Here is a 26,005-nt window from a genome sequence, read left to right on the forward strand (position 1 = left end):
CATGGCTATCTTTCTCTGTTTGGAGAAAATCAAGTTCGCCTTGAGAGGGTCAATGTTAGGGTTCACCCGGAGGTGGCAGCCGTTCGTCAACTTCTTCGCAGAAAATTGATCGTCAGCAGAAGGGTGGAGGGGGGGGGGGGTTAGTTTAGCTTAGAGTAGGGGCTTAATAAAGGTGGCACCTGTAAGGGAGGGAGACTGCTTTTGCACTATATTTATAGATTCATGCACATTGTTTATTTTGTTGTTGTTGTAAAACCAAAAATACCTCAATAAAATGTTTATTAAAAAAAAATAAGAACTGGGCCAGTATTGCAGCAAAATTGTATCATAATTTTCAAAATTGTCCTGTACATTATGATCTTGGAAAATATATGCTTTAAATTCACCACGCTCCCCTCATACTGTGTTTCCTTGGGGAACGGTACTTGGGGGTGAATCTATCTACTCCTGCCTTAAAGATATTGAAGGTCTCTCTCTCAAGCACATATTGAAGAAGAGAATTCCAAAGTGTCTCAACCCTCATGTAGGCGGTGGTGCAGTTGTATTGTCGCTGGGCCAGTAATCCAAAGACTGAGAGCAAGATCTGGGAACTCGGGCTTGAATCCCACCAGGGCAGATGGTGACATTTGGATTCATTATAAATCTGGGATCAATAGTCTAATGATGAGGTCATCGCCGTCATCCCAAAAGAAGATACGATCATCCTTCTGGTAGAATGGCAGATTAGCTGTGGTTCCAATGCCTGGTGAGGAACTGTTGGGGAACATAGGGCTGGGAAATGCCGATGAAAATTGTGCCATACTGTTGGCAAACTGTGCTCAGCATAGCCTCATTATAATTCACATCCTCGTCTGCCAGAAGGACAAGTACAAAACCAAATAGAGGCATCCAAGCATCTCCAAGCACTGGTATCTCCTGGAGTATGTGATTGTTTGAGTCGAGGCCTAACCGTCCAAAAGAGTGATCAATGTCACAGTCCCAAAGCAGCCTGGCTGAAGGGGCTGCATTCATGACAAATCTGGAAAGTCCTCACACATCCAGCTCCATCCCAGAACAGTGGGATCAATGATGTCAGCTGCACTACACCACCTGTGCCCAGACCATTGGATTTGAGCATCGTCATCACCAGGTCTGGTTGAACGAAAACAATGCTGCAATAAAACACAAATGAGCAGCCTTCAGTGTCTGGCCGAAAAACCCAGTGTCACAAGTCAGGGAGACAGCCTTCCAACAAAACAAGGCTGACAGCCAAAGACAAATCCAGAAGACAAAGGACGTGTGGTGGGAAGAGAAAGCACGCGAGATCCAACAATATGTTCACCAACAATGACATGCAAAGATTCTTTTGAAGCTACCAGGGTCATCTATAGAGCTAGCTCATCGGATGGTGTGTTTCTTTTTAAAGATGATGATGCAAAAGAACATTTTTAACACCTTGTCAATCATGAATGCATGGGTGAACCACCTCTGATGGAAGAGCTGCAACAAGCAATCAAATGAATTTTAAAAAGAGTAACTTTAGTGTTTGTTTTTTACAGTGATTCAACAGAGTATTGGAGCCCCTGTTATGGTTATGGTAGAAACATAGAAAGCAAAAATAGGAGTAGGAGGAGGACGTTCGGCCCTTCAAGCCCGTTTTGCCATTCATTACGATCATGGCTGATCATGGTGACAGCATGGCGATCAAATATTGTTGTTTCTATTTTTTGTTATTAATGTTGTTACATTGTCTTTTACAGGCAAAACGATTTTTGTACCTAACTCCAAACACCAATAAAAATATTTTTTTTGAAAAAAGAAAGCCAGTCTTCCAGCTGAGATTAACAAAGTTGTGGTGCCTTGTTCAATTTTAGATTCCATGCACACATTTGGGAAGTAAAGCTCCCTCTACCGCTGCTTTCTGGCAGTCATGTTGGAATTATATAGAACTGTGGTGAGGCCACAGCTGGAGTACTCTGTACATCTATGGTCGCCACATTACAGGAAGGATGTGATTGCACTGGAGGAGGTGCAGAGCAGATTCACCAGGATGTTGCCTGGGATGGAACATTTCAGTTATGGAGAGAAGTTAGATCGGCTTGGGTTGTTTTCACTGGAGCGGAGAAGTCTGAGGGGCGATCTGATCGAGGTGTACAAGATAATGAGCGGCGTGGATAGGGAACAGCTGTTCCCTTTAGTTGAAGGGTCAGTTACAAGGGGACACAAGTATGTTGAGCACTCCCCATACCTTGGCTGACAGTTCCCAAAGGCCATCATTGATAAGGATATTAAACACTGGATCAGCTGCACCAGCTCAGCCTTCTACAAACTACGGGAGTGAGTATTTGACAACAAAGACCTCCTCAAGTCAACAAGAGTCCTTGTAGGGAAAAGGAGGTCTTTTTCAGGATGGCAGCCTGTGACTAGTGGTGTGCCTCAGGGGTCTGTGCTGGGATCACAACTTTTCGCAATATACATTAATGATCTGGAAGAAGGTACTGAAGGCACTGTTGCTAAGTTTGCAGATGATACAAAGATCTGTAGAGGGACAGGTAGTACTGAGGAAGCAAGGGGGCTGCAGAACAACTGAGGTTATGCACTTTGGAAGGGGGAATCTAGGCATAGACTATTTTCTAAATGAGGAAATGCTTAGGAAAGCAGAAGCACAAAGGGACTTGGGAATCCTTGTTCACAATTCTCTTAACGTTAATGTGCAGGTTCAGTCGGCAGTTAAGAAGGCAAATGCAATGTTAGCATTCATGTCAAGAGGGCTAGAATACAAGACCAGGGATGTACTTCTGAGGCTGGATAAGGCTCTGGTCAGACCCCACTTGGAGTACAGTGAGCAATTTTGGGCCCTATATCTAAGGAAGGATGGGCTGGCCTTGGAAAGGGTCCAGAGGAGGTTCACAAGAATGATCCCTGGAATTAAGAACTTGTCGTATGAGGAACGGTTGAGGACTCTGGGTCTGTACTCGTTGGAGTTTAGAAGGATGAGAGGGGATCTTATTGAAACGTACAAGATACTGCGAGGCCTGGATAGAGTGGATGTGGAGAGGATGTTTCCACTTGTAGGAAAAACTAGAACCAGAGGACACCATCTCAGATTAAAGGAACAATCCTTTAAAACCGAGTTGAGGAGGAATTTCTTCAGCCAGAGGATAGTGAATCTGTGGAACTCTTTGCCGCAGAAGGCTGTGGAGGCCAAATCACTGAGTGTCTTTAAGACAGAGATAGATAGGTTCTTGATTAATAAGGGGATCAGGGGTTATGGGGAGAAGGCAGGAGAATAGGGATGAGAAAATATCAGCCATGATTGAATGGCGGAGCAGACTCGATGGGCAAGTGGCCTTATTCTGCTCCTATGTCTTATGGTCTCATAGTGTACAGAGCAGTTGGTGTCACCGCACTCCTGAGTGCAGTGAGACCTGGACTGTGTATCAACTAAACATAAGAGAACTAGAAGACAACAATGCATCTGCTGTATCTCTGGATTCAATGGGAAGACCATTGACCAATTGCTAATGTCCTTCTTGATGCCCGTTCCACAAACATTTCGGGAAAACTCCTGCAAAATCAACTTTAATGGACACTGTGACCAGATAGCAGGAAAGCATCTCCCCCATCAGATCCTGTTTTCTCAGTGTTCCAGGGAGGGCAAAGCAAACCCTTCAGAGGCACTCTGAATGTCTCGGTGAAGCTTGGCATCGTTGGCATTAATGACTGGGGGAAGCTTACCACCATCATTTAATAAAATAGCGACAACGTGTCCATCAAGCTACATTGTGCTTTGAGTCCTAGTACCTCGATGATGAGGCAGAGTGGCAGCAGTGAAGGAAAGAAAAGGAAGCAAATCCGGATCCCTTCTGGAACATCCCGTGCCATGTGCTCAAAGATGTGTGGATCAAGAATTGGTCTGTTCAGTCCCATGAAGAGCCATAACAGAAACTCACAACCTTGAATCGGTGCAATCCTTAAATTTAGAGATCATAGAATTTACGTGCAGAAGGAGGCCATTCGGTCCATCGAGTCTGCACCGACTCTTGGAAAGTGCACCCTACCCAGGCCCACACCTCCACCCTATCCCCATAACCCAGTAACCCCACCCAGCACCAAGGACAATTTTGGACACCAAGAGCAATTTAGCATGGCCAACCCACCTAACCTGCACATCTTTGGACTGTGGGAGTAAACCGGAGCACCCGGAGGAAACCCACGCACACACAGGGAGAACGTGCAGACTCCGCACAGACAGTGACCCAAGCCGGGAATCGAACCTGGGACCCTGGAGCTGTGAAGCAATTGTGTTAACCAACATGCTACCGTGCTGCCGAGATAACTGACCATGGCACTTAGTATGTGTGTAACGAATATCTGATTCATGTCAATGTTTCAAAGATGTTTTTTTTCTGGGCAGATAATCACTTATTGTCACAAGTAGGCTTCAACGAACCTACTGTGAAAAGTCCCTAGTCGCCACATTCTGGCACCTGTTCGGGGAGGCCAGTACGGTAATTGAACCCGCGCTGATGGCCTTGTTCTACGTTACAAGCCAGCTGTTTAGCCCACTGTGTTAAACCAGATTGTTGTGATGGTAAGGCAAATAAAATGCTGAGCTTTAGAGATTGCCAGAATATTTAACAGAAAATGGAAGTTCAGAAGGTTGAATAGAAGAGGTGGAGCCATAAAACGTATTAGCTGGAGATCAAGAGATGTGGGGTGCGATTTTCCGGAAATGAAAGAGTCCCGTGTCGAGCATGTTTTGCTGGGTGTTTCCTGGTTCTGATGGCATCGAGAACGACCCGGGTATGAAATGGAAGCCTGCTTCATTTCGGGATGTCGGTGAGGAATGCCGTGTCGAGGCTGCACATTGTCCCATTTCCTGCACTAACGAGCTCCACTCACCAGTGCGGGAAAATGGCACCCCCATCTCTCGGCCCTTGAGCACCCAGGGGCCCCCAATCGCCTGGGAGACCTCAGGGGCCCTAAATCGCCAGGGGTACCCCAGCCCCACCCCTCAGTGCAGGTCTGCCTGGTCCACATTGTTGGACACCAGTGCTAAATGGTGCTTGCTAGAGATCTCTGAGAGGCGGGGGTTCGATCCAGCACCTTGGGTAAATCCAACGAGATCATATTCAAGTGAGCCTGACACTTGATTATGCAAATTGCGCAAATTGTGTTGTTGCATCCAGAGTTGGGTGCGATGATGTCAGTAGATCGTGGATGTGATGTATAAATTGATTGCAAAGAAGTGCAGCCCAGAGAAATATTTTGGGTTGGGAGTTGAAGCTAAATTAGTTTAAAAGTATTCAGTACCAGAATCGGCGATGTCACCTTGGAAATGGGCGGAACTTAAAAAGGTTCCCTGGTTTAAATTCAGCCGTGTATTGTAAGCAGGGAATGAGGTTTGATACCGAAAAGATTCTGCTGTTAGCAGGCTCCAGGCAGGTTGGATCTAAGAAGCCCTGGGAGCTATTTGATGAAGCTGTGCGTTACAGTTGGGACCTTGCGAGGTTTACAGCTCAGAGAAGCTCTGGGAACTGTTTGCTGCAGTTCGGGGAATAAGGGATCTTGCATTTAAGAATGAGATGAGGAGGAATTTCTTCTCTGTCTTTGAAAGTCTCTACCCAAGAGAGGAGTTGAGGCTGGGCCATTTAATATATTTAAGTCAGGGTTGGACAGAATTTTGATCTACAAGAATTTTAGGGGTCAGGCAGGAAAGTGGAGGTGAGACACAATAGGTTGAGCTGTGATCTTATTGAATGGCGGTGCAGCCTAAACCCAACTCCGCTCCATTTTTTAACTGTTTCTACTGGTTCCATGATCCAGCTGGCAGTAATATTGATGGTACTTTTGTACACAGTTCGAGCATGGCAGCATGTGATGGCTACGCCACTCACTAGTTTAGAACCAAAGGGCACAAAAAGAGGCTGTTTGGCCCATTGTGCCTGTGCTGGCCCTTTGAATGATCTGTGCAACTGAGTCCTACTCCCCTGCTGTTCCTCCATATCCCTGCAAGTTATTCCCCTTAAATTATTTATCCGATTTCCCCTTTTGAAAGTTACTATTAAAACCGCTTCAGTCCCTTTTTCCAGCATCACTTTGCAGATAAAGGAAACTGCCTTTTAAAAGCTCACTTGTATACCCCTGACCTCGGCATCTTGCCCACTCTGATTCATTTCTGATTCTCTGTTACTGCCCACACCCTGCCCTGCTGCCAAAAGAAATAGTTTCCCTCCTTCTATCGAAATGATTAATTATTTTGACCATATGATATACAAATTTATACACACAATTAAGATGTTATGGCATCAAACCTTTGTCTCATTGTAATTATTTCTTTGGCAACTAAGGTGGTGTCACCGGACATAATGTGCCATTGAACGCAGTGTCCTCAGGATGATATGAAATCATTTAGATTCTTCGAAAAAGTAATTGTGTAAATATCGCAAAATAAGGATTGGCTGACTGGCAGAAGGCAGAGAGTGGGGATAAAGGGTCTTTTTCAGGATGGCAGCCGGTGATTAGTGGTGTGCCTCGGGTCGGTGCTGGAACCACAACTTTTCACAATATACATTAATGACCTGGAAGAAGGACATGAAGGCACTGTTGTTAAGTTTGCAGATGATATAAAATCTGTAGAGGGGCAGGTAGTATTGAGGAAGCAAGGGGGCTGCAGAAGGATTTGGATAGGCAGAGAGTGGGCAAAAAAGTGGCAGATGGAATACAATGCGGAAAAGTGTGAGGTTATGCACTTTGGAAAGAGAAATAGGGGCATAGATTCTTAAGCATCTCCCCATTTAGAAAATAAAGAAATCAGAAGCACAAAGGGACTTGGGAGTCCTTGTTCACGATTCTCTTAAGATTGGGAGTAGGTTGATTTGATCTTAGTTTCAGACTAGTTTGGCTGTACAATTCTCTGTTCTATATGTTCTATGTTAACGTGCAGGTTCAGTCGGCAGTTAAGAAGGCAAATGCAATGTTAGCATTCATGTCAAGAGGGCTAGAATACAAGACCTGTGATGTACTTCTGAGGCTGTATGAGGCACTGGTCAGACCTTGTTTGGAGTATTGTAAGAAGTCTTACAACACCAGGTTAAAGTCCAAGAATACTTTATTCTTGTATACTCCACATCATGGAGTATTGTGAGCAGTTTTGGGGAACGTATCTAAGGAAGGATGTGCTGGCCTTGGAAAGAGTCCAGAGGAGGTTCACAAGAAAGCTCTCTCTCTCTACCCACATTTGCCTTCATGTCAGTCCAGCTGGCCCTACTGTTTGCAAAGGATGTTCTTGGATATATAAACGCCAATTTAAATTTTGAAATAAAAACAGAAAATGCTGGAAATACTCTGCATCTGTGGAGATAAACATAGTTAGAAACAGAGTTAATGTTCAGGGTGATGATATTTGAAAGAACATTGATCTGAAACGTTAACTCTGTTTCTCTCCTCACAGAAGCTGCCAGCACAGTGGAGTATTTCCAGCAATTTTGGTTCTTGTTTGTATGGGCCTGCTGTATGTATGGTGAAACTGGAATAAAGTTTTTTTGAAGTACTGTTTGTTCATTTCTGTACAGGCTGAAAGATTTCAGAAGGAGAAGCCCACCAAAGAATTATGTGTCCTTGCTGCCATTGAAGTGTTGTATTTGTGGAAAGCACTTGCCAATTGCTCACCTTCAAACCTACAACGAATGAATCAAGGTAACTTACTACTTCACATGGATCTGTTCATATTACATTCAGCACAAAAACAGTCCCTTTGGGTCTAGTGGTCGATTCCAGTATTTAGAGTCGACACAAATTTATTCCCACCCTTCTTCATAGCACCCTATCAGCATTAACTTCTGTTCCTGTGTTATCTAGCTTCCCCTTCAGCACATCTTTGCTATTAGCCGCAACCACTCCATGTGTTAGCCACTTCCACATTGTCCCTGCTCTCTATGAAATTGAGGTCCTCCCTCATACCTGGCACCATTCCAGCTCACCTCCTCCATACCAGTTTTCCTGAAGAAGGACGCGGTTTTTACATTTTCCAAAGTTTTCCATACATAAATATCTTGGCCGGCGTGTCTTGTGGCTTGTCCTTTCCATTGTTGCAAGTGAATTGAGATCTTTCATGTCAATATAATAGGGGCTGCTATTCACTTGGATAATGCGCCATCCAAATTGGTTTGAAGGCTGACTAAATGATAATGGCTCCTTTGCTAAGTCCATAATAAATCATAATGAGATTGTATTTTACCCACGAACAAAAAGGGGACACGATCATAGCTGAACTTACAGCAACTCCACTTTCTCACCATATCCACCATATTCCTCAGTTCTGTTAGTGGCCAAAAATCTATCAATCTCTATCTTGAATATTCTCTATGGCTGACTTTGCAGAGTTCTCTAGAGTAGAGAATACCAAAAGGTTCACAGTTCTATTGTTATTGGCGAATTAAACACTGATTTCAGTGTTGGACTTTGCCGATTTCATGGATCATCCTGGCCCAAATCTGTACAGTGCTGCAGATGGGTCTCAGCAAAGACATACATACTGCAGCAAACCTCATTACTCTTATAATCCAGTCCTTCAGAATAATGCTGACACTCCATTCACCTCCCTAATTGCTTGCTGTGCCTGCAAGTCATTCTGTATTTTCTGTACAATGGCCTCCATTTTTTCTCCATTCCAACATTTATTGGTCTCTTGCCTTTTAAAAAATAATATTTTCATTCGGGGAGCTGTTTACCCAAGAGGACTATGGATGTTCAATTACTGAACTCTGTCTATTCAGTCATAGATACAAGATTGATAGACTTTTGGGCACTAACAGCCAAGGGATATGGGGGTAAGGTGAGAAAGTGAAGTTGCTGTAGAACTTCAACTATGGTCGTATGATTTCTCCAGCAGACTTTAGAGGTGATGTGGAGATGCCGGCGTTGGACTGGGGTGAGCACAGTAAGAAGTCTTATAACACCAGGTTAAAGTCCAACAGGTTTGTTTCAAACACGAGCTTTCGGAGCGCAGCTCCTTGTGGAGACATACCTCTCCATTCACCTGAGGAAGGAGCTGCGCTCCGAAAGCTTGTGTTTGAAACAAATCTGTTGGACTTTAACCTGGTGTTGTAAGACTTCTTACTGGACTTTAGAGGTGATATGGTTTACTTCTGCTTTCTAGTTCTTATGTTCTTCCAATTCCAACGGCGACTTTAGTCCGTTGCCCGTGTCCCCACCCCTGCCTCTGCTCAGGTCTGTACCTCTGCCTGTGTCCTGGCCCCCGTTCCTGCCCCAATCTGCCTGAGTGTGAGTGACAGGTAAGGCCAGAAGATGGCAGGTAAACAGTTAAGAGTAAGTTTTCAGGCATTAGCACGATAAAACTAACCAATCTTGTGACGGTCTAAACTCCGTTCACAATTCAATATATTGCTACAGAATGAATTCAGTGGTTCACTGGAAGAACATGTATCGGATCTGTTCCCAATAGTTCTTATCACACACCAAATGTATTGAAATCTATACTTTTCCACGATCCATTAGAGAAACTGTAGTAATTGTATTCCGTCTGTCTGTGCGTGTGCGTAATTAAACAATTTATTCCTGTATACCACAGTACTTTCATAAAGAAATTCTCTGTTAATGGTTTCACATCATAGAATTTATTTGCAACTGAGTAATGCCTGAGTTGTGTATATATGTGTTCAGAATATATTCATTTACACAAAGATAGCCCTCTGTTTAAAACTATGTTTCAGTTAGCTTATCCTGGTTTATTTACATGTTACAAAGTCGAGCATTGTGCTCAATATTCTTCTGATGCTGTTTGGTCTCATAAATAATCTGGAGTACCTTTGTACCACCCGATATGTAACTAAACAATAGATAATCTGTCCCATCTAAACTGGTACTTTTCATACTTACTCCCACATGTGCTACTCCAATAATTTTGAGAGTGGGCTAAGATATTTGATAAGAGATGAATACAAATTGTGAATTGTTGTGTGACCCTTAAAAACACAGTCATCATTGGATTCATTTTGTTCAATTAGCACAGGGTTCTCTGCAAGCTGAGGCACAATGATGAACAGCGGATGGCATGGTGGCACAGGGGTTAGAACTACTGCCTCACAGTGTCAGGGATCCGGGCTCAATTCCGGCCTTAGGTGACTATGTGGAGGTTGCACTTTCTACCCGTGTCTGCGTGGGTTTCCTCCGGGTGCTCCAGTTTCCTCCCATAGTCCAAAGATGTGCAGGTTAGTTGGATTGGCCATGCTAAATTGCCCCTCAGTGTCCAAAGGTTGGGTGGGATTATGCAGCTGGAGCAGGGGATTGGGTCCAGGCAGGGTGCTCTTTTGAAGGGTCGGTGTGGACTGGATGGGCTGAGTGGCCTCCTTCTGCATTATAGAAAGTCTATAATTCCCTCCATCCCTGCACTTTCTCTTTACTTTTGGCAAACTCTTCTATTCATGTCCTTACCTGAGTGCATATTGGCACCACTAGGTCAGCTGGAGGTCAGGCAGGGCTCTCAACAAACAGAGCCTATTTGAAAACACACTCTCCCAGTTACTGCAAACTCTACGTATGACCGAAACTACAGCATTTTCCTGATTGAGCAGGATTATTCCTCCAGCAAAATGCATTGAGTGGAGGACAGTAACAGAATTCCCAGCCACTGAACTGTACTCATCTATAGTCTGGCCAGGACATGCGGTTGACACTTTACTGTCCTCCTCTGAAATGGTCTAGTGAGCCACTTACACACACAATTTTTGTCACACACACAATTTGCAGTGCAGAAGGAGGCCATTTGGCCCATCGAGTCTGCACCGGCTCTTGGAAAGCGCATCCTACCCAAGGTCAACACCTCCCCCTATCCCCATAACCCAGTAACCCCACCCAACACTAAGGGCAATTTTGGACACTAAGGGCAATTGTATCATGGCCAATTCACCTAACCTGCACATCTTTGGACTTAGTTCGAGGGCAATTGGGAATAGCAACAAATGCTGACCCAGCCACCGATGCCCGCATCCCAAGAATGGGTAAAAGAAAATGCAACCTCTTTCACCCACCTGTTGAGAGTTCAGCACTAACAATGAAATGAAAATTGCTTATTGTCACAAGTAGGCTTCAAATGAAGTTACTGTGAAAAGCCCCTAGTTGCCACATTCCGGCGCCTGTTCGGGGCTCCAACACGCTGGTATAAGGTGCTATTAATTATTGAGTAATTGCATGTATTTGTGGAAACAACTTCAATGACTGTAAAACATTAACATTTAACCAGCTCTCTGAGTTATATTACTGTATGTAGAAAGAATTCCTCTTGCATTTAAGCACAATCCTCTACCTAACCCTTTCTGTGGAAAGATTAGTACATTAAGAATTCTGTCCTGATACTCATCCTTACAAAATTAATGAAGCAATGAGATTATCAGGAAGAGAATATTTAATCTTTAATAATATTAACCTGATGCTGTATATTCGGTGCTTGTAATTTTACACTAATATAATCTGAAATATTAATGCAATAAATACATGTAGAATAAAGCTGCTATAGTTTTTGAAAATGGTACTTTGTCACAATATTTACCTTTCCTATTTATTTTTCCTATAATGATTGCTGATTCTGAGTCTCAAATCCGCATAGACTATGTTTACAGTAGACAATCTAATGTGTGCTCTTTTATTCAGCTTGTCAGGAAATGCATGAGCCATTAACAATTGGGTTAAAACACCTACTCCTTGGTGCAATACACAAATGTCTAGGAAATTCAGATGGTGCTATTCAGGTGTGTATAGTATAGTTTGCCTTTAACAATCCTACTTGTGTTGTATAAAGAAACTGTAGCCCTTTGAATAAGAGTTGGCTTTTTAAATTGAGCATCAAAGCAAACAATAACATTAATTGCAATATGGAGCGTCTGGTTAAAATATATCTACAATTCTGCATTGTAATAATGGATTGTGAAACTAAAACTTTTAAGTAAAAAAGTATTTTTGTAGATGCCTGGAATTACGCAGGCAGCCAGCAGCTCAGTTACTGCTTTACGGTTTAAATAAAATCAGCTTACATTCATTCTGGTTTTCTCAGTGTGTTTCGTAATTCACATGTAAAGAAAAATGCATTTTAAAACCAGGAACTTCACCAATTTACACTCATTTAGAATAATAACATTGTTAGGAAGTTATTACTTATCACAGTATTGGACAGCTCAGCTTTTAAAGCCTCATCCCATTTCCTCCCTCCCCCCACCCTTATAGGTGCAATGGTGTTACATTAGTGATGAATGTAGGAATTTCAGATATATTGTATTAGAGATATTTGGTGCACTAAGGGTTAAATGCCTGGGTTAGCCTGTATATGACTAGTGCAGTGGTGTTTTTAAAGGATCGTGGTTTGAAAGATTTTGGTAGCCAGAGGTGCAATTAAGGCATTGTAAAAGCTTGGGCTAATGCAGTTTTGTTTGGATTAACAAGAACAAAGATCAGTACAGCACAGGAACAGGTCCTTCAGCCATCCAAGCCTGTGCCGATCATGATGCCTGTCTAAACTAAAACCTTCTGTACTTCCGGGGTTGTATCCCTCTATTTACATCCTATTCATGTATTCGTCAAGATGCCTTTTGACGCGCTATCGTATCTGCTTCTATCAGCTTACTTGGAAGCGTGTTGCTGGCAGTCTTTGTGTAAAAAGACTTGTCTAGCACATCTCCTCTAAACATTTCCCCTCGCTTATGTCCCCAAATAATTTACTTTTCCACCCTGGGAAAAAGCATCTAATGGTCCACTCTGTCATTGCCCCTCATAATTTTCGAAACCTCTATGCCCCTCAACCTCCATTGTTCCAGTGAGAACAAAGTTTATCCAACCTCTCCTCATAGCTAATACTCTCCAGACCAAGCAACATCCTGGTAAACCTTTTCTGTACCCTCTCCAAAGTGTCCACATCCTACTGGTAGTGTTGTGACCAGAATTATACGCAGTATTTCAAATGTAGCCAAATTAAGGTTCTGTACAGCTGCAGCATGACTTGCCAATTTTTATACTCAGTGCCCCAACCAATGAAGGCAAGCATGCCGTTTACCTTCTTGATTACCTTCTCCACCTGTGTTGCCACTTTCAGTGATACTGTACTCCCAGATCTCTCTGCCTGTCAATATTCCTAAAGATTCTGCCATTTACTGTATTATTCCCACCTGTATTAGACCTTCCAAAACGCATTACCTCACGGATTAAACTCCGTCTGCCATTTCTCCGCCCAAGTCTCCAACCTATCTATATCCTGTTGTATCCCCTGACAATCCTCTTCACTATCATAGAATTTGCAGTGCAGAAGGAGGCCATTCGGCCCATCGAGTCTGCACCGGCTCTTGGAAAGAGCGCCCTACCCAAGGTCAACACCTCCACCGTATCCCCATAACCCAGTAACCCCACCCAACACTAAGGGCAATTTTGGACACTAAGGGCAATTTATCATGTCCAATCCACCTAACCTGCACATCTTTGGACTATGGGAGGAAACCGGAGCACCCGGAGGAAACCCACGCACACACCGGGAGGATGTGCAGACTCCACACAGACAGTGATCCAAGCCGGAATCGAACCTGGGACCCTGGAGCTATGAAGCAATTGTGCTATCCACAATGCTACCGTGCTGCCCAAATTATCTGCAAACTTACTAATCAGACCAGCTACAATTTCCTCCAAATCATTTATATATACTATGACAAAAAGGTCCCAGCACTGATCTTTGCGGCACACCACTGAAATGAATGAAAATGAAAATCGCTTATTGTCACGAGTAGGCTTTAATGAAGTTATTGTGAAAAGCCCCTAGTCGCCACATTCCGGCGCCTGTTTGGGGAGGCTGGTACGGGAACTGAACCGTGCTGCTGACCTGCCTTGGTTTGCTTTAAAAGCCGACGATTTAGCCCAGTGAGCTAAACTAGCCCCTATTCCAGCCACTAATCACAGCCTTCCATTCAGAAAATCACCCTTCCACCGCTACTCTCTATCTTCTCTGACCAAGCTAGTTCTATATCCATCTTGCCAGCTCACCTCTCACCCTATGTGATTTCACCTTTTGCACCAGTCTGCCATGCGGGGCCTTGTCAAAGGCCTTACTGAAGTCCATGTACACAACTTCCACCCCTCTTCCTTCATTAATCATCCTCCTCAAAAAACTTATTAAGATAGTGCAAAACAACCTCCCTTCTCAAAACCTAGCTGCCTCTCGCTAATAACTCCATTTGCTTCCAAATGTGAGTAAATCCTGTCCCTAAGAACCTTCTCTGATAATTTCCTACCACTGACATAAAGCTTGCCGGCCTATAATTTCCTGGATTATCCCTGTTGCGCTTTTTAAACAAAGGTACATTTACAGGCTATTCTTCTGTCCTCTGGCACCTTACCCGTAGTCAATGAGGATACAAAGATTTCTGTTCAGGCCACAGCAATTTCCTTCCTCAGTACTCTGGGTAGATCCCTTCAGGCCCTGGGGTACCTTTTGCTTTTGAAGATGCCAAACACCACCTCCTTTTTGATATTGACATGTCCCAGACTTTCTACACACCCTTCCCCAGACTCATCATCCACCAAGTTCTTCTCTTTGATGAATACTGATACAAAGTACTCATTTAATACCACACCCATTTCCTCCTGCTCTATGCACAGTTTCCCTCCTCTATCCTTTGGGGGTATTAAGGGGGTTCCTTGTAGAGTTAATTAGACATTGGGCCTTCCTACGAAAGGAGACAAGGACGTACCCACAACCGCCACGACAGACACTACTGGAAGACCTACTGGACGCAAGTATCCTAGAGAAAGGGAACTGTAGTGACATGTATGACCGACTGGTAGATAGGGACGACACCGTACTGGACGCAACAAGGAGGAAATGGGAGGACGACCTGGGGATGGAGATCGGGTGGGGACTCTGGAGCGAAGCACTGCATAGGGTCAACTCCACCTCCACGTGCGCAAGGCTCAGCCTGACGCAACTAAAAGTGGTACATAGAGCCCACTTAACAAGAACCCGTATGAGTAGGTTCTTCCCGGAGGTGGAAGACAGATGTGAACGGTGCCAAAGAGGCCCGGCCAACCACGCCCACATGTTCTGGTCTTGCCCCAGACTCGTGGAGTACTGGACAGCCTTCTTCGAGGTAATGTCCAAAGTGGTGGGAGTGAGGGTGGAGCCATGCCCGATAGTGGCGGTCTTCGGGGTTTCAGAACAGCCAGATCTATTCCTGGGGAGGAGGGCGGACGCCCTTGCCTTTGCCTCCCTGATCGCCCGCCGTAGAATCCTGTTTGGCTGGCGGTCAGCAGCACCGCCCAGAGCTGCGGACTGGCTGTCCGACCTCTCGGAATCTCTCCAAATGGAGAAAATCAAATTTGCCATCCGAGGGTCGGACGACGGCTTCCACAGAACGTGGGAGCCATTCATGCAACTGTTCCGGGACCTATTTGTGGCCAATGTACAAGAGGAAGAATAGTCGGGGGAAGGTAGCGGGAGGGGGGGGGGGCTACAGGTTCGTTACGGGGGTTCGATGGCTAGCTAAGGCCCAAAACCAAGCTAAATAAACATGTTGAGGGGGGGGGGGGGGGGGGGGCGCAGTTACTACTACGAAGATGCTTACCTGTAAATATGTATGTTAATTTTTGCGTGTTTGTTTTTGTTTGTTTTTTTTTGTTTCTCTCTCCTAACAATTTGTAATTTGTTCAATATAAAATACGAAAACTGAATAAAAACATTTATAAAAAAAAAAAATTAGACATTGGGCAGGATTCTGGCCAATTCCGGCGCAGGCAGGGCGGGAGGTCCCGGCGGGCCGGAGTGGCATGAGCCGCCCCAAATGTGCGGAATCCTCTGCACCTTCAGGGGCTCGGCCGGCGCCGGAGTGGTTTGCGCCTCGCCAGCCGATGTGGAAGGCCTTTGGCGCCGCGCCAGCTGGGGCCGAAGGGACTCCGCCGGCCGGCACGAGTCTGCGCAGGAGCGTCAGTGGCTGCTGATGTCCTTCATTCACCTTCACGCCGGCCATCACGGAGGACCACACGGCTGTCGCGTAAGAAAAGAGTGCTCCCATGCACAGGCCCGTCTGCGGATCAGTGGGTCCCGATCGCAGGCCAGGCCACCGTGGGGGCACCCCCCCGGGGCCAGATCGTCCCACGCTGCCTCCCCCCCCCCCCCCCCCCCCCCCCCCAGGACCCCGGAGCCCGCCCGCGCCACCAGGTCCCGTCGGTAAGAGACCTAGTTCAATTTACGCCGGCGGGACCTGCATGGAACGAGCAGGACTTCGGCCCATCACAGGCCGGAGAATAGCGCGGGGGGGGGGGGGGGGGGGGGGGGGGGGCAAGCGACCGGCACGGAGCGATTCCCACCCTCGCCGAATCTCCGCCGCCGGTGAAGCCAGCGGGGTCGGGATTCACGCCACCCCCCCCCTCCCCCGCCGATTCTCCGACCCGGCGGGGTGTCGGAGAATCCCGCCCATTGTGTTTCTGCTTGGTGAGATGATGAAATAAGTGAGAGGAGCTAGCATACCAGGCATTTTGCAGAAATGCAGGCTTGTTTCAGTTTTGGAGATGGAAGTCAAACTAATTTCAGCCTTGGTGAGTGTGTGTGCATGTGGAGTTTGCCCTTTCTCCCCGTGTCTGCGTGCATTTACTACCTGGTACTCAGGTTTCCTTCCACAGTCCAAAGAAGGGCGAGTTAAGTGGATTGGCCTTGATAAATTGTCCTTTATTATCCAGGTATGTGCAGGTTAGATGGGGCTATGGGGCGGCACAGTGATCAGCAATGCTGCCTCACAGCTCCAGGGTCCCAGGTTCAATTCACTTTCTGTGTGGAGTCTGCATTTTCTCCCTGTGACTGCATGGGTTTCCTCCGGGTGCTCCGGTTTCCTCCCACAGTTCAAAGATAGTCAACATCTTTTCCCAAAGGTAGAGGAGTCTAGAACTAGAGGGCATTGGTTTAAGGTGAGAGGGGAGAGATACAAAAGAAACCAGAGGGGAAATCTTTTCACAGAGTGGTGAGCATCTGGAACGAGCTGCCAGAGGCAGTGGTAGAGACGGGTACAATTTTTTCCTTTAAAAAGCAGTTAGACAGTTACATGGGCAGGGTAGGTATAGAGGGATATGGGCCAAATGCAGGCATATGGGACTCGCTTAGAGATAGAAACTGGGCAGCATGGACAAGCTGGACCGAAGGGCCTGTTTTCACGCTGTAAACATATGTAAGGACAGTTTCTGAAGACTTCAGCTGGGGATCCTGCATTGTTCTGACAGGGTCAGGTCTCTTTCTTTAAAACAGTGTCGGAAGATCTCCATGTAGAATATCCATATAACTCTGTACACAGATACTCCTGGGTGCTAACTGTATTTGAAAGCGGATTGAGAGCTGAGGTGATTTTGTTGTTTGAGTGGGAATAAAGATAGCAGTTAAGGGTTACTGTGTCACCACTCATTAGTATTGTTTATGGGGTCAATGTAATTATTTTTCTTGTGTGATGTTAAAAGATATTTTAATACTGTATTAGTAATAAAGTTTGTTATAATATACCATATCCCCACATATACTATATATGATATACTCACCAACATGTGTGACATGGTTTTCACATTGTAACTTTTTCTTCTTGCAGTTCTTCCAGCTAGCTATAAAAGATGAATTGAGTCGTCAGAACAATGCATATATACAGCCGTATGCTTGTTATGAGCTTGGATGTCTGTTGTTAGAGAGTCCAGAGGTATGGGGAGCTGCTTTATCTATGTCCAACATGAGTCAAAACTGCAAGTTTCTAACTTAGCTAAATGTAACATCCTGTTTGTTTTGCTGAATTGCTTTTTAAACAAAAAATTATTTAAGAATTTTCATTTGTAACAGACAAAATATTCAGACTATACAAACAAACTTTTCATTTTTAGAAGAAAATGTCCTTGACACAACGCCACCCATCCTCACCCAAATTCGTACCAGGACTCTCTTCTGCCCCCGCCCCAAACGAGAACCCTACTGACCAACACCCCCCCCCCCCCCCCCCCGCCCCCAAAACAGCTGACGGTAACCAACTCATTAAAAAGGATAATGAACAGTTGCCACCTTGAGTAAAACCCGACCATTCATAGCATAATTTATCGTCTCCAGGTGCAGATATTCCACCAGGTCCACCAAATAAATATTGAATTATTGATCCTACCAAAAAAATCCTCAGTAAAAGCCACTGGAGCAGAAACAAAATCCTTGGGAGAATATTAATCTTCATGGTCTGGACTCTACCTGCCAAAGTCAAGGGAAGGGCATCCCACCTCTTCAAATCAGCCTTCGCCCCATCAACCAGGCTGGCCAAGTCAGGTTTATGGAACGGGGCCCAGTCATGAGCCACCCGAATTCCCAGATACCGGAAACTAGTCCTGCCGGGTGAAACTGTGTCCTCACCACATCAGCACCCGTCCCGGAGGATTCACCACAAAAAATCCACTCTTGCCCAGGTTTACATACCCTGAAAAGGAACCAAACTTCCTGAGCACCCCCATTATCTCCAACAACTCAAAGTCCATCTGTAATATCCTTCTCTGCCAAAGAAACCTCCCCCCACCCTCCATAGGTAACCAGCTGCAGCCACCTCCACCACTCCGCTCTCATTAACTAGCAAAACCGCTAGCAGGGTGAATCCATCTAGGGTAAAAATCAAAGTCTTTCACATAATGAATCATTAAACAGCCCCTTAACCCATACCCAACTTTAATACCAAATATCATGGGAAGAAAACAAGAGAGCCACACACAAACCCCATAACAACAAACTCCCCCATTTTACAACCAGCTCACACAAAAATACAAATCCAGAATGGCCAAACAAAAAAGATCATAGTCCTCAAACCCTTCAGTCCCCCCCACCATCCTGCCCCCCCCCCCCAATCCATGTTTCTTAACAAAGTAATTTGCTCCCTCCAGTACGTTGAAATAGCTGTCTCTGAAGATAACCGGAAGATGAGCCGGGTATACCATTCCAAAACCCATTTTTCCCTTGTAGAGGGCCGCCTTGGTTTTGTTATACGCCGCACACCATCTTGCCAACTCTGCCCCAACACCTTGATACATTCAGATGGCATGGCCTTCCCATCTACACTCTCTATTGTCCTTCGCCCATCTCAGGACCCACTCCTTATCCAGGTACCTATGAAATCGGACAATAATTGCCCGTTTTGGCTCCCCTGATCTGGACTTCTGTCTCCGAGATTGATGGGCCCGATCCAACTCGAGTGGTCAAGAAGACCCACTCCCCTCATCAACCTCCTAAACATCTTAGAAACATAACGAGTGTTGCTTGGACCTCCACTCAGGCAGCCCAACAATTCTTATCGTCTGGAGCGATTTTCAGATCTTGGCCATTAATGCCTCCTGCTCCTCCACCAACAGTGCCAGCTCTGCCTCCAAAGAGACACTCGATCGCTGTGTCCATTGAGCGCCTCCTCTACCTTCTTGTCATGCCCTCTACCTCCACCCGATGATCCAACCTGTTCAAAGACACACAATTGGGTGCCACGGCCCCCTCAATCATCTTCATCAGATCCTCAGCAACCGTTTGTCATTACTTCATAAATTCAATGGACAAGAAGTCCACCAACCTCTCGGTCATCCACTGAGGGGTCCTTGACGTCCTGAGACCTCTGCCATTTTCTCGTCTTCTGAGGCTCGAGGGACTTCTGAATCGTATGAAGATGCCTTGCCCAACTTTATGCCTTGTGTTGTACCCCCCCAGACATCACTCACCAAGGGGATCTATTTCTGTTGAACTGTAGCAATGTCTTCCTGTTGCTCATTGTGCTTTTACTTAATTTGCTCTGTTTAATCACCTTGCTCTAGAGTCGCCAGGTATCTTTATGATACCGCCACGAGGTTCAAGTTCAAGTGCTGATCAATAACTCAATACACCAGTTAGTAAGGTTCAAATCAAAACACATTTATTATATACACAGTCAATCGCTACTCATGCATAAAACACTGCATACTAGACTATCTCTAACACTAAAAGGCCAATACTTAGCTTTGGAAAGGCCCACCAGGTCAGAGAACAATGGCCTTTCGTTCGATTCTGAGTCTGCAGGCTTCAAGCTGGTATGGACTAGTGGCTAGGAGAGTCTATCTCGTAGCGTGCGTTGACTGGACACTTACTTGGTGCAGCTGCTAGGCAGGTCTCTCTGTGTTGAGAGTCACGGTCAAGAGTTGTTTCGAGCTGCTGAGAGACCCTGCCAAGAAGGACGAATTGAACTTGGGGATTCTATTTTATAGTCCCCCGGGGCTTCGCGCCCTTTTGGGCGGACGCTGGACTTGGTTCCAATTGATTGGACTAAGTTCCAATCGCTTCTATCGATTTCTCCAATACTGAAGCTGTTCCCTGATCGCTGGGTGGTTCCTAAGTGTCCGTTGACCTTCCTTTGTCTTGGCTCCTGCTGGCGCCGAGGAGTCTGGTTTGGTCTCGATTACTTTAATGTATCCAATTGTTCCCGGGGATCGCTCATTAATATGCAGATGGTTTTTGGTTTCGGTTCTGTCTGGGTTTCTGCAAGTCCTAATACACAGGAAACTTTGCACCTGCTTGTTTTTCTGTGCCTGACTGAATTTCCCTGCATTCTTAGTGGATCTCCATTATAGAATCGGGAAGTGGCCAACCCAGGTGTCTTCATTCCCAAAAATCACCCATTAATTAGAAACATAAAACATAGGAGAAGAAGGAGACCATTCGGCCCTTCAAGCCAGTCCGCCTTTCATTATGATATGGCTGATCATCCAACTGAATAACTAATCCCGTTTTCCCCCATATCCTTTGATCCCCTTCGCCTGAAGTGCTCTATCAAACTGCCTCTTGAAACCACACAGTGTTTTGGACTCAACTATTTCCTGTGGCAATGAATTTCAGAGACTCATTCTCTGGGTGATGAAATTTCACCTAATCTCTGTCCTAAATGGTCTACCCCATATCCTCAGACTGTGCCCCCTGGTACTGGACACACCCACCATCAGAAACATCCTTCCTGCATCTACACTGTCCAGTCCTGTTAGAATTTTACAGGTTTCTATGAGATCTCCCCCCCCCCCCCCCCCCCCCCCCCCCACCATTCTTCTGAACTCCAGCGAATACAATCCTAACCGATTCAATCTCTCATACGTCAGTCCTGCCATCCCAGGAATCAGCCTGGTAAACCTTCGCTGCACTCCCTCCATAGCTAGAGCATCCTTCCTCAGATAAGGAAACCAAAACTGCCCACAATACTCCAGGTGTGGCCTCACCAAGGCCCTGTATAATTGCAGCAACTGGGCAGAAAGGGCCAAAAAAAAAACAAATCCCCAGGTGGGAGCCATCTCATGTGCAACTGTTCCCCTCATGGCCGCCACCAGAAGTCCTGAATTGCTTTTTTAAAATAATTTTACCACCTGTAGTAACTATGGTTGTATGTTTCTGGATTTGAAAGAACTGCTTATAATGTTATGCAATGTTTTGAGAGTCACATTGATTTTCTGAGCTTTGTTCCAGGATTTATTTTTATTTGTCTATCCCACCGATTTCGTAGCTTTTACTCATGGTCAAAATGTTAAGAAAGCTTGGTGATGCAAAAGAAATGATATGTTTTGAAAGCTGAAAATTGCGCTCCAGGCGTGGGGTTAGGGTATAAATTAGGAGGTTCTGATTGAATGGGGCAACGTGCTTGAAGGGCTGAATGGCATTTTTCTGTTTTTCATCGAACCTCTTCCTTTCTCCCATGCAAAGTCCATGAATTTTTAAAAGTAATTGATAATCTTTTAAGTGTACCTTTGGTTGCACTCTAACAGAACTATTTGGTCGAAGGAAATATTGATAATGTGTTTTTTTTTGTGATAGACTTTGAATAAAGGCAGAACTTTACTGTGCCAAGCCAAGGTAAGTTGGATAACCCATGCCCAATAAGAATATTTGTTTTAGTTACGATATTTTTGACCGGTGAAATTCATGTATGTCAATACCGTAAGCAAACATCCATCTACCCTTGCAAAATGTATTACTTGTTGACAAAATATTTGTCATGTTAAACGCACTTGATGCACTCCAATCTGGATGGATAGTTTTGTTTAAACTCTTTCACGGGATGTGGACATGGTTGGCTAGGCTAACATTTAGTGTCCATCCCTAATTGCCCCTGAGAAGGTGCCTTGAAACACTGCATCCATGCGGTGTGGATACACCCACTGTGCTGTTAGGGAGGGAGTTCCAGGGTTTTGACTTAGTGACAGCGAAGGAATGGCGATATATCCCCAAACCGGGATGGTGTGTGGCTTGGAGGAGAGCATGCTGGTGATGGTGTTCCTATGTGATTTCTGTCTTGTCCTTCTACATGGTAGATTTTGGACAATGCTGTCAGTCCCCACTCCAAGTTCCGTTCCCGAGATATGATACACCTAGAAGCTGCTGAACAAAGAACAATACAGCACAGGAACAAGCCCTTCGACCCTCCAAGCCTGTACTGGTCATGATACTAACCTAGGCCCAAACCCTCAGCACTTCCTGGTGCCATATCCCTCTGTACCCGTCCTACCATATATTTGTCAAGATGCTTTTTGAACACCGTTAATGTATCTGCTTCCACAACCTCCCCGGGCAACGCAGTCCAGGCACTCGCCACCCTCTGCGTAAAAAAACCTGCCTCACACATCTCCTCTAAACTTTGCCCCATGGACCGTGAACCTATGCCCCCTGGTGACTGAGCTGTCCACCCTGGGAAAGAGTACCTGTTCATCCACTCTACCCATGCCCCTCATAATCTTGTAGACCTCTTATCAGGACACCCCTCAACCTCCGTCGTTCTAATGAAAACAGTGTTTTCATTAGGCTCTCCGCATAGCTAACCGAAAATGAAAATCGCTTATTGTCACGAGTAGGCTTCAATGAAGTTACTGTGAAAAGTCCCTAGTCGCCACATTCCGGCGCCTGTCCGGGGAGGCTGGTACGGGAATCGAACCGTGCTGCTGGCATGCTTGGTCTGCTTTATAAGCCAGCGATTTAGCCTTGTGAGCTAAACCACCCTCCTGAACAGGCAACATACTGGTAAACCTCCTCTGTAGCCTTTCCAAAACCTCCACATCCTTTTGATAGTGTGGCGACCAGAATTGTGCGCAATATTCCAAGTGCAGTCTTACCAAGGTTCTATACAACTGCAGCATCACTTGCCAATTTTTATACTCGATGCCCCGTCCAATGAAGGCCAGCATTTTGTATGCTTTCTTGACTATCTTGTCCACTTATGTTGCCACTTTCAAAGATCTGTGTACCTTACATCCAGATCTCTCTGACTTTCTAAAAGAGTTTTGCCATTTACGGTATATTACCCCTCTGTTTAATTGTATTTTTCAAAAAATCCTGAAGCAACTTTACACAATAAATACTGACTGTGTAAATGTTAGAGGGAAGCAATATTTTTGGGATTAGGGGCTTTTACAGTAACTTCATTGAAGCCTACTTGTGACAATAAGCGATTATTATTATTCAATGGTGTATTTTCAATTATGTTTTATTTTCTACTTGTGGATATTGCATTGGTGGGTGAAAATGCTTGATATTAAATTTAATCCCATTATTATCAGTATCATGATTGAATACAAGTAATCTTTTGTGGATGTTGGTGATTGAGAATACATTTTGTCCGTGGCAGTTAATTCTCATTTTCTTCCTCTGCAGGAAGAGTTTGCTGGTTATGATTTTGAAAACCGTCTTCATGTGCGCATTCATACTGCATTAGCATCATTGAAAGAAGTTGTTCCACAGTGATCTTTGCCAAACGGGAATCATCTTCAGTGCACATGTGATTGAACTTAAATCAGTTCCTGCACTTTATGCTGTAACTAAACAGCAAAGAACGTAGAGTGGTTGGTCTGAGCTCATGAAGACTGTATTAAACCTAAGCATGTAGAATGTCTTTGGATGTGTAGGGGCAGATTCACTGATAAATGAGAGATGCATTGAAGCTGTTGCTTCTTTATTATAGGTAGTTAAACAGGAGGAGGCTTAGGGGTTCCAAGGATTATCAAGTGACCTTGCTTTTTTCCCACTTTAATGACTGTAGTTCAATTTAGAGCTAACTCTAATATCAGTGCAGTTTAAAGCACAGAGCGTATTCACACACTGGGGCAGATTCTAAATGTGCTTCGGTTGAAGCAGCAGAAGTTCAGGGAGGAAAAAGTGTTCATGGCTTTTGCCTGTTAATAGCCATATTTTTGTTGCACTAGGTGTATTTTTTAATTTGTCTAGCTTTAACACCACCATTATTTTAAGATACGTAAAATTTTGTTAGCACTTTTTAAATTCCCTTTTGTATCAGACCCCACAGAACACCAGCAGCAAAGGACTTGAGTTCATTTCTGCTCAGGGTTGTTTGTTAATTATGAATGATAGATGAAGTATCTACAGGTCTTTTTTTTTTTAAAAGCTTGTTTAATCCTGTGATGCCACTACACTAAGATGTTCTTTCAGATCTCTGGTATACTTTTAAAAAAAATCCAAATACCTCAGTTGTAGATCAGATGTAAAAGAAATGAAAAAATTGTGAAATTCATACATTTTTAAAGGATATCTCTGGGAAACAAGATAATGGACAAATGAAATTGTCTTGTAGCATCTCAGTGTCTAATTATCTACTTTGTCATTTGTTTTGTCATATTATGACATGTTTGTATCTACTGTTAATAGCATCTCATCAGGGTGAACAAAATTTTATTCTGTTAGATGATGCCTATCCCAAGTTATTTATGCACCATTATCAGAGAGATGTGCACCATTGAATAAGAATATATCACTTAGATGCAGAAGTCACAGGCAAGCACTGTGACGTTTCATTTTAAAATGTATTTTTTATAAATCCCTATTAAAATCTGAGGCATGATCTAATGGCAATAAAATCAAAAAGGATACATCATTCCTAAATGATACTTTGTGTGAATTGTCCAGCAGCCATCAATGTTTATTGTGCCGATTTTTGCCATTTCCTCAAGCTTGCTGCTTCGATTCTATAGGCGCTGGTTGCCGTCTTGTACCTTGTCCAATTGGCCAGTTGACTTGGCACAGATCTGGGGTCTTTCTGTGTGACGAAGCAACTCCTTGGAGGTGCTCACTTGAACATTAGATTTTTATTTATTTATGAATTTTCAGGCTGTTGCTCAGCAAGTATTTTATTTGTAATTTGGAATCTTGTCCTCTGTTTCCAAATTTGCGATCCTAGGATTTTACCCCCTTATTTACATGGTTGTATAATTCTATAATGTGGCTATTTTTGTTTTATTTTAACAGTAGAATTAAATAACTGAGCTGTTTGACATTGAGTAATGTGATAAAGTAATGTAATGTGAGTTTTCCAAATTGCTTACACTGGAGAATGTTATCAACATTTTTGTCCTGGTGTACACATTGCTCAGGAGAAGGGAAAATTGAAAAATAATTACAAACATGTTAATGAACTGAATGGAAATTATCCAAGAAATTAATGCGTCCCTGGTTGTGGTAACTCATAAATGGTGGAAGAATTTGTTCACCTTGCAGTGACAAGTGACTTGATTACAAAGGGAACGAGCACTTGTGCTTGCCCATCACTCACTGTTTCTATGATGCTCTTTGAGGTTGGGATTGAGAACTGGATCTGTTCATTATGTACGAGTGGAAATGTTGACTAACTGGATGGTGATGAAAAACTGTCACTGTATTTTTGACTATGTAGACTGCTATTACTCAGCTGTATTAAATAAAAGACGTGTCCAGATCACTTGTGGTTCAAAATGTTTGATCATATCTGGGGGGAAAAATCAGTGTATCAAACTTTAGTTTCTGAGCATAGCACTATTTAAAAAAATTTTTTTAGAGTACCCAATTCATTTTTTTCCAATTATGGGGCAATTTAGTGTGTTCAATCAACCTACCCTGCACATCTTTGAGTTGTGGGGCGAAACCCACGCAAACACGGAGAGAATGTGCAAACTCCACACGGACAGTGACCGAGAGCCGGGATCGAACCTGGGACCTCAGCGCCGT

General features: G+C 44.4%; 1 protein-coding gene across 1 annotated transcript in view; it reads left to right on the forward strand.

Moving 5' to 3' along the window:
* The window catches only part of ttc39c (tetratricopeptide repeat domain 39C), a 143,388-nt gene extending 117,649 nt beyond the window's left edge, over positions 1 to 25,739 (forward strand). The window contains exons 10-14 of the mRNA XM_038808550.1: positions 7,557 to 7,680; positions 11,653 to 11,750; positions 17,598 to 17,702; positions 21,836 to 21,874; positions 23,666 to 25,739. Of these exons, the coding sequence (XP_038664478.1) occupies positions 7,557 to 7,680; positions 11,653 to 11,750; positions 17,598 to 17,702; positions 21,836 to 21,874; positions 23,666 to 23,755 (456 nt within the window). The 3' untranslated portion in view covers positions 23,756 to 25,739. The remainder of the gene's footprint in view (positions 1 to 7,556; positions 7,681 to 11,652; positions 11,751 to 17,597; positions 17,703 to 21,835; positions 21,875 to 23,665) is intronic.
* The last annotated feature ends 266 nt before the right edge of the window (positions 25,740 to 26,005 follow it).

The sequence above is a fragment of the Scyliorhinus canicula genome, chromosome 10 (genome assembly GCF_902713615.1).
Source record: "Scyliorhinus canicula chromosome 10, sScyCan1.1, whole genome shotgun sequence".
In the NCBI taxonomy this organism is placed as follows: Eukaryota; Metazoa; Chordata; class Chondrichthyes; order Carcharhiniformes; family Scyliorhinidae; genus Scyliorhinus; species Scyliorhinus canicula.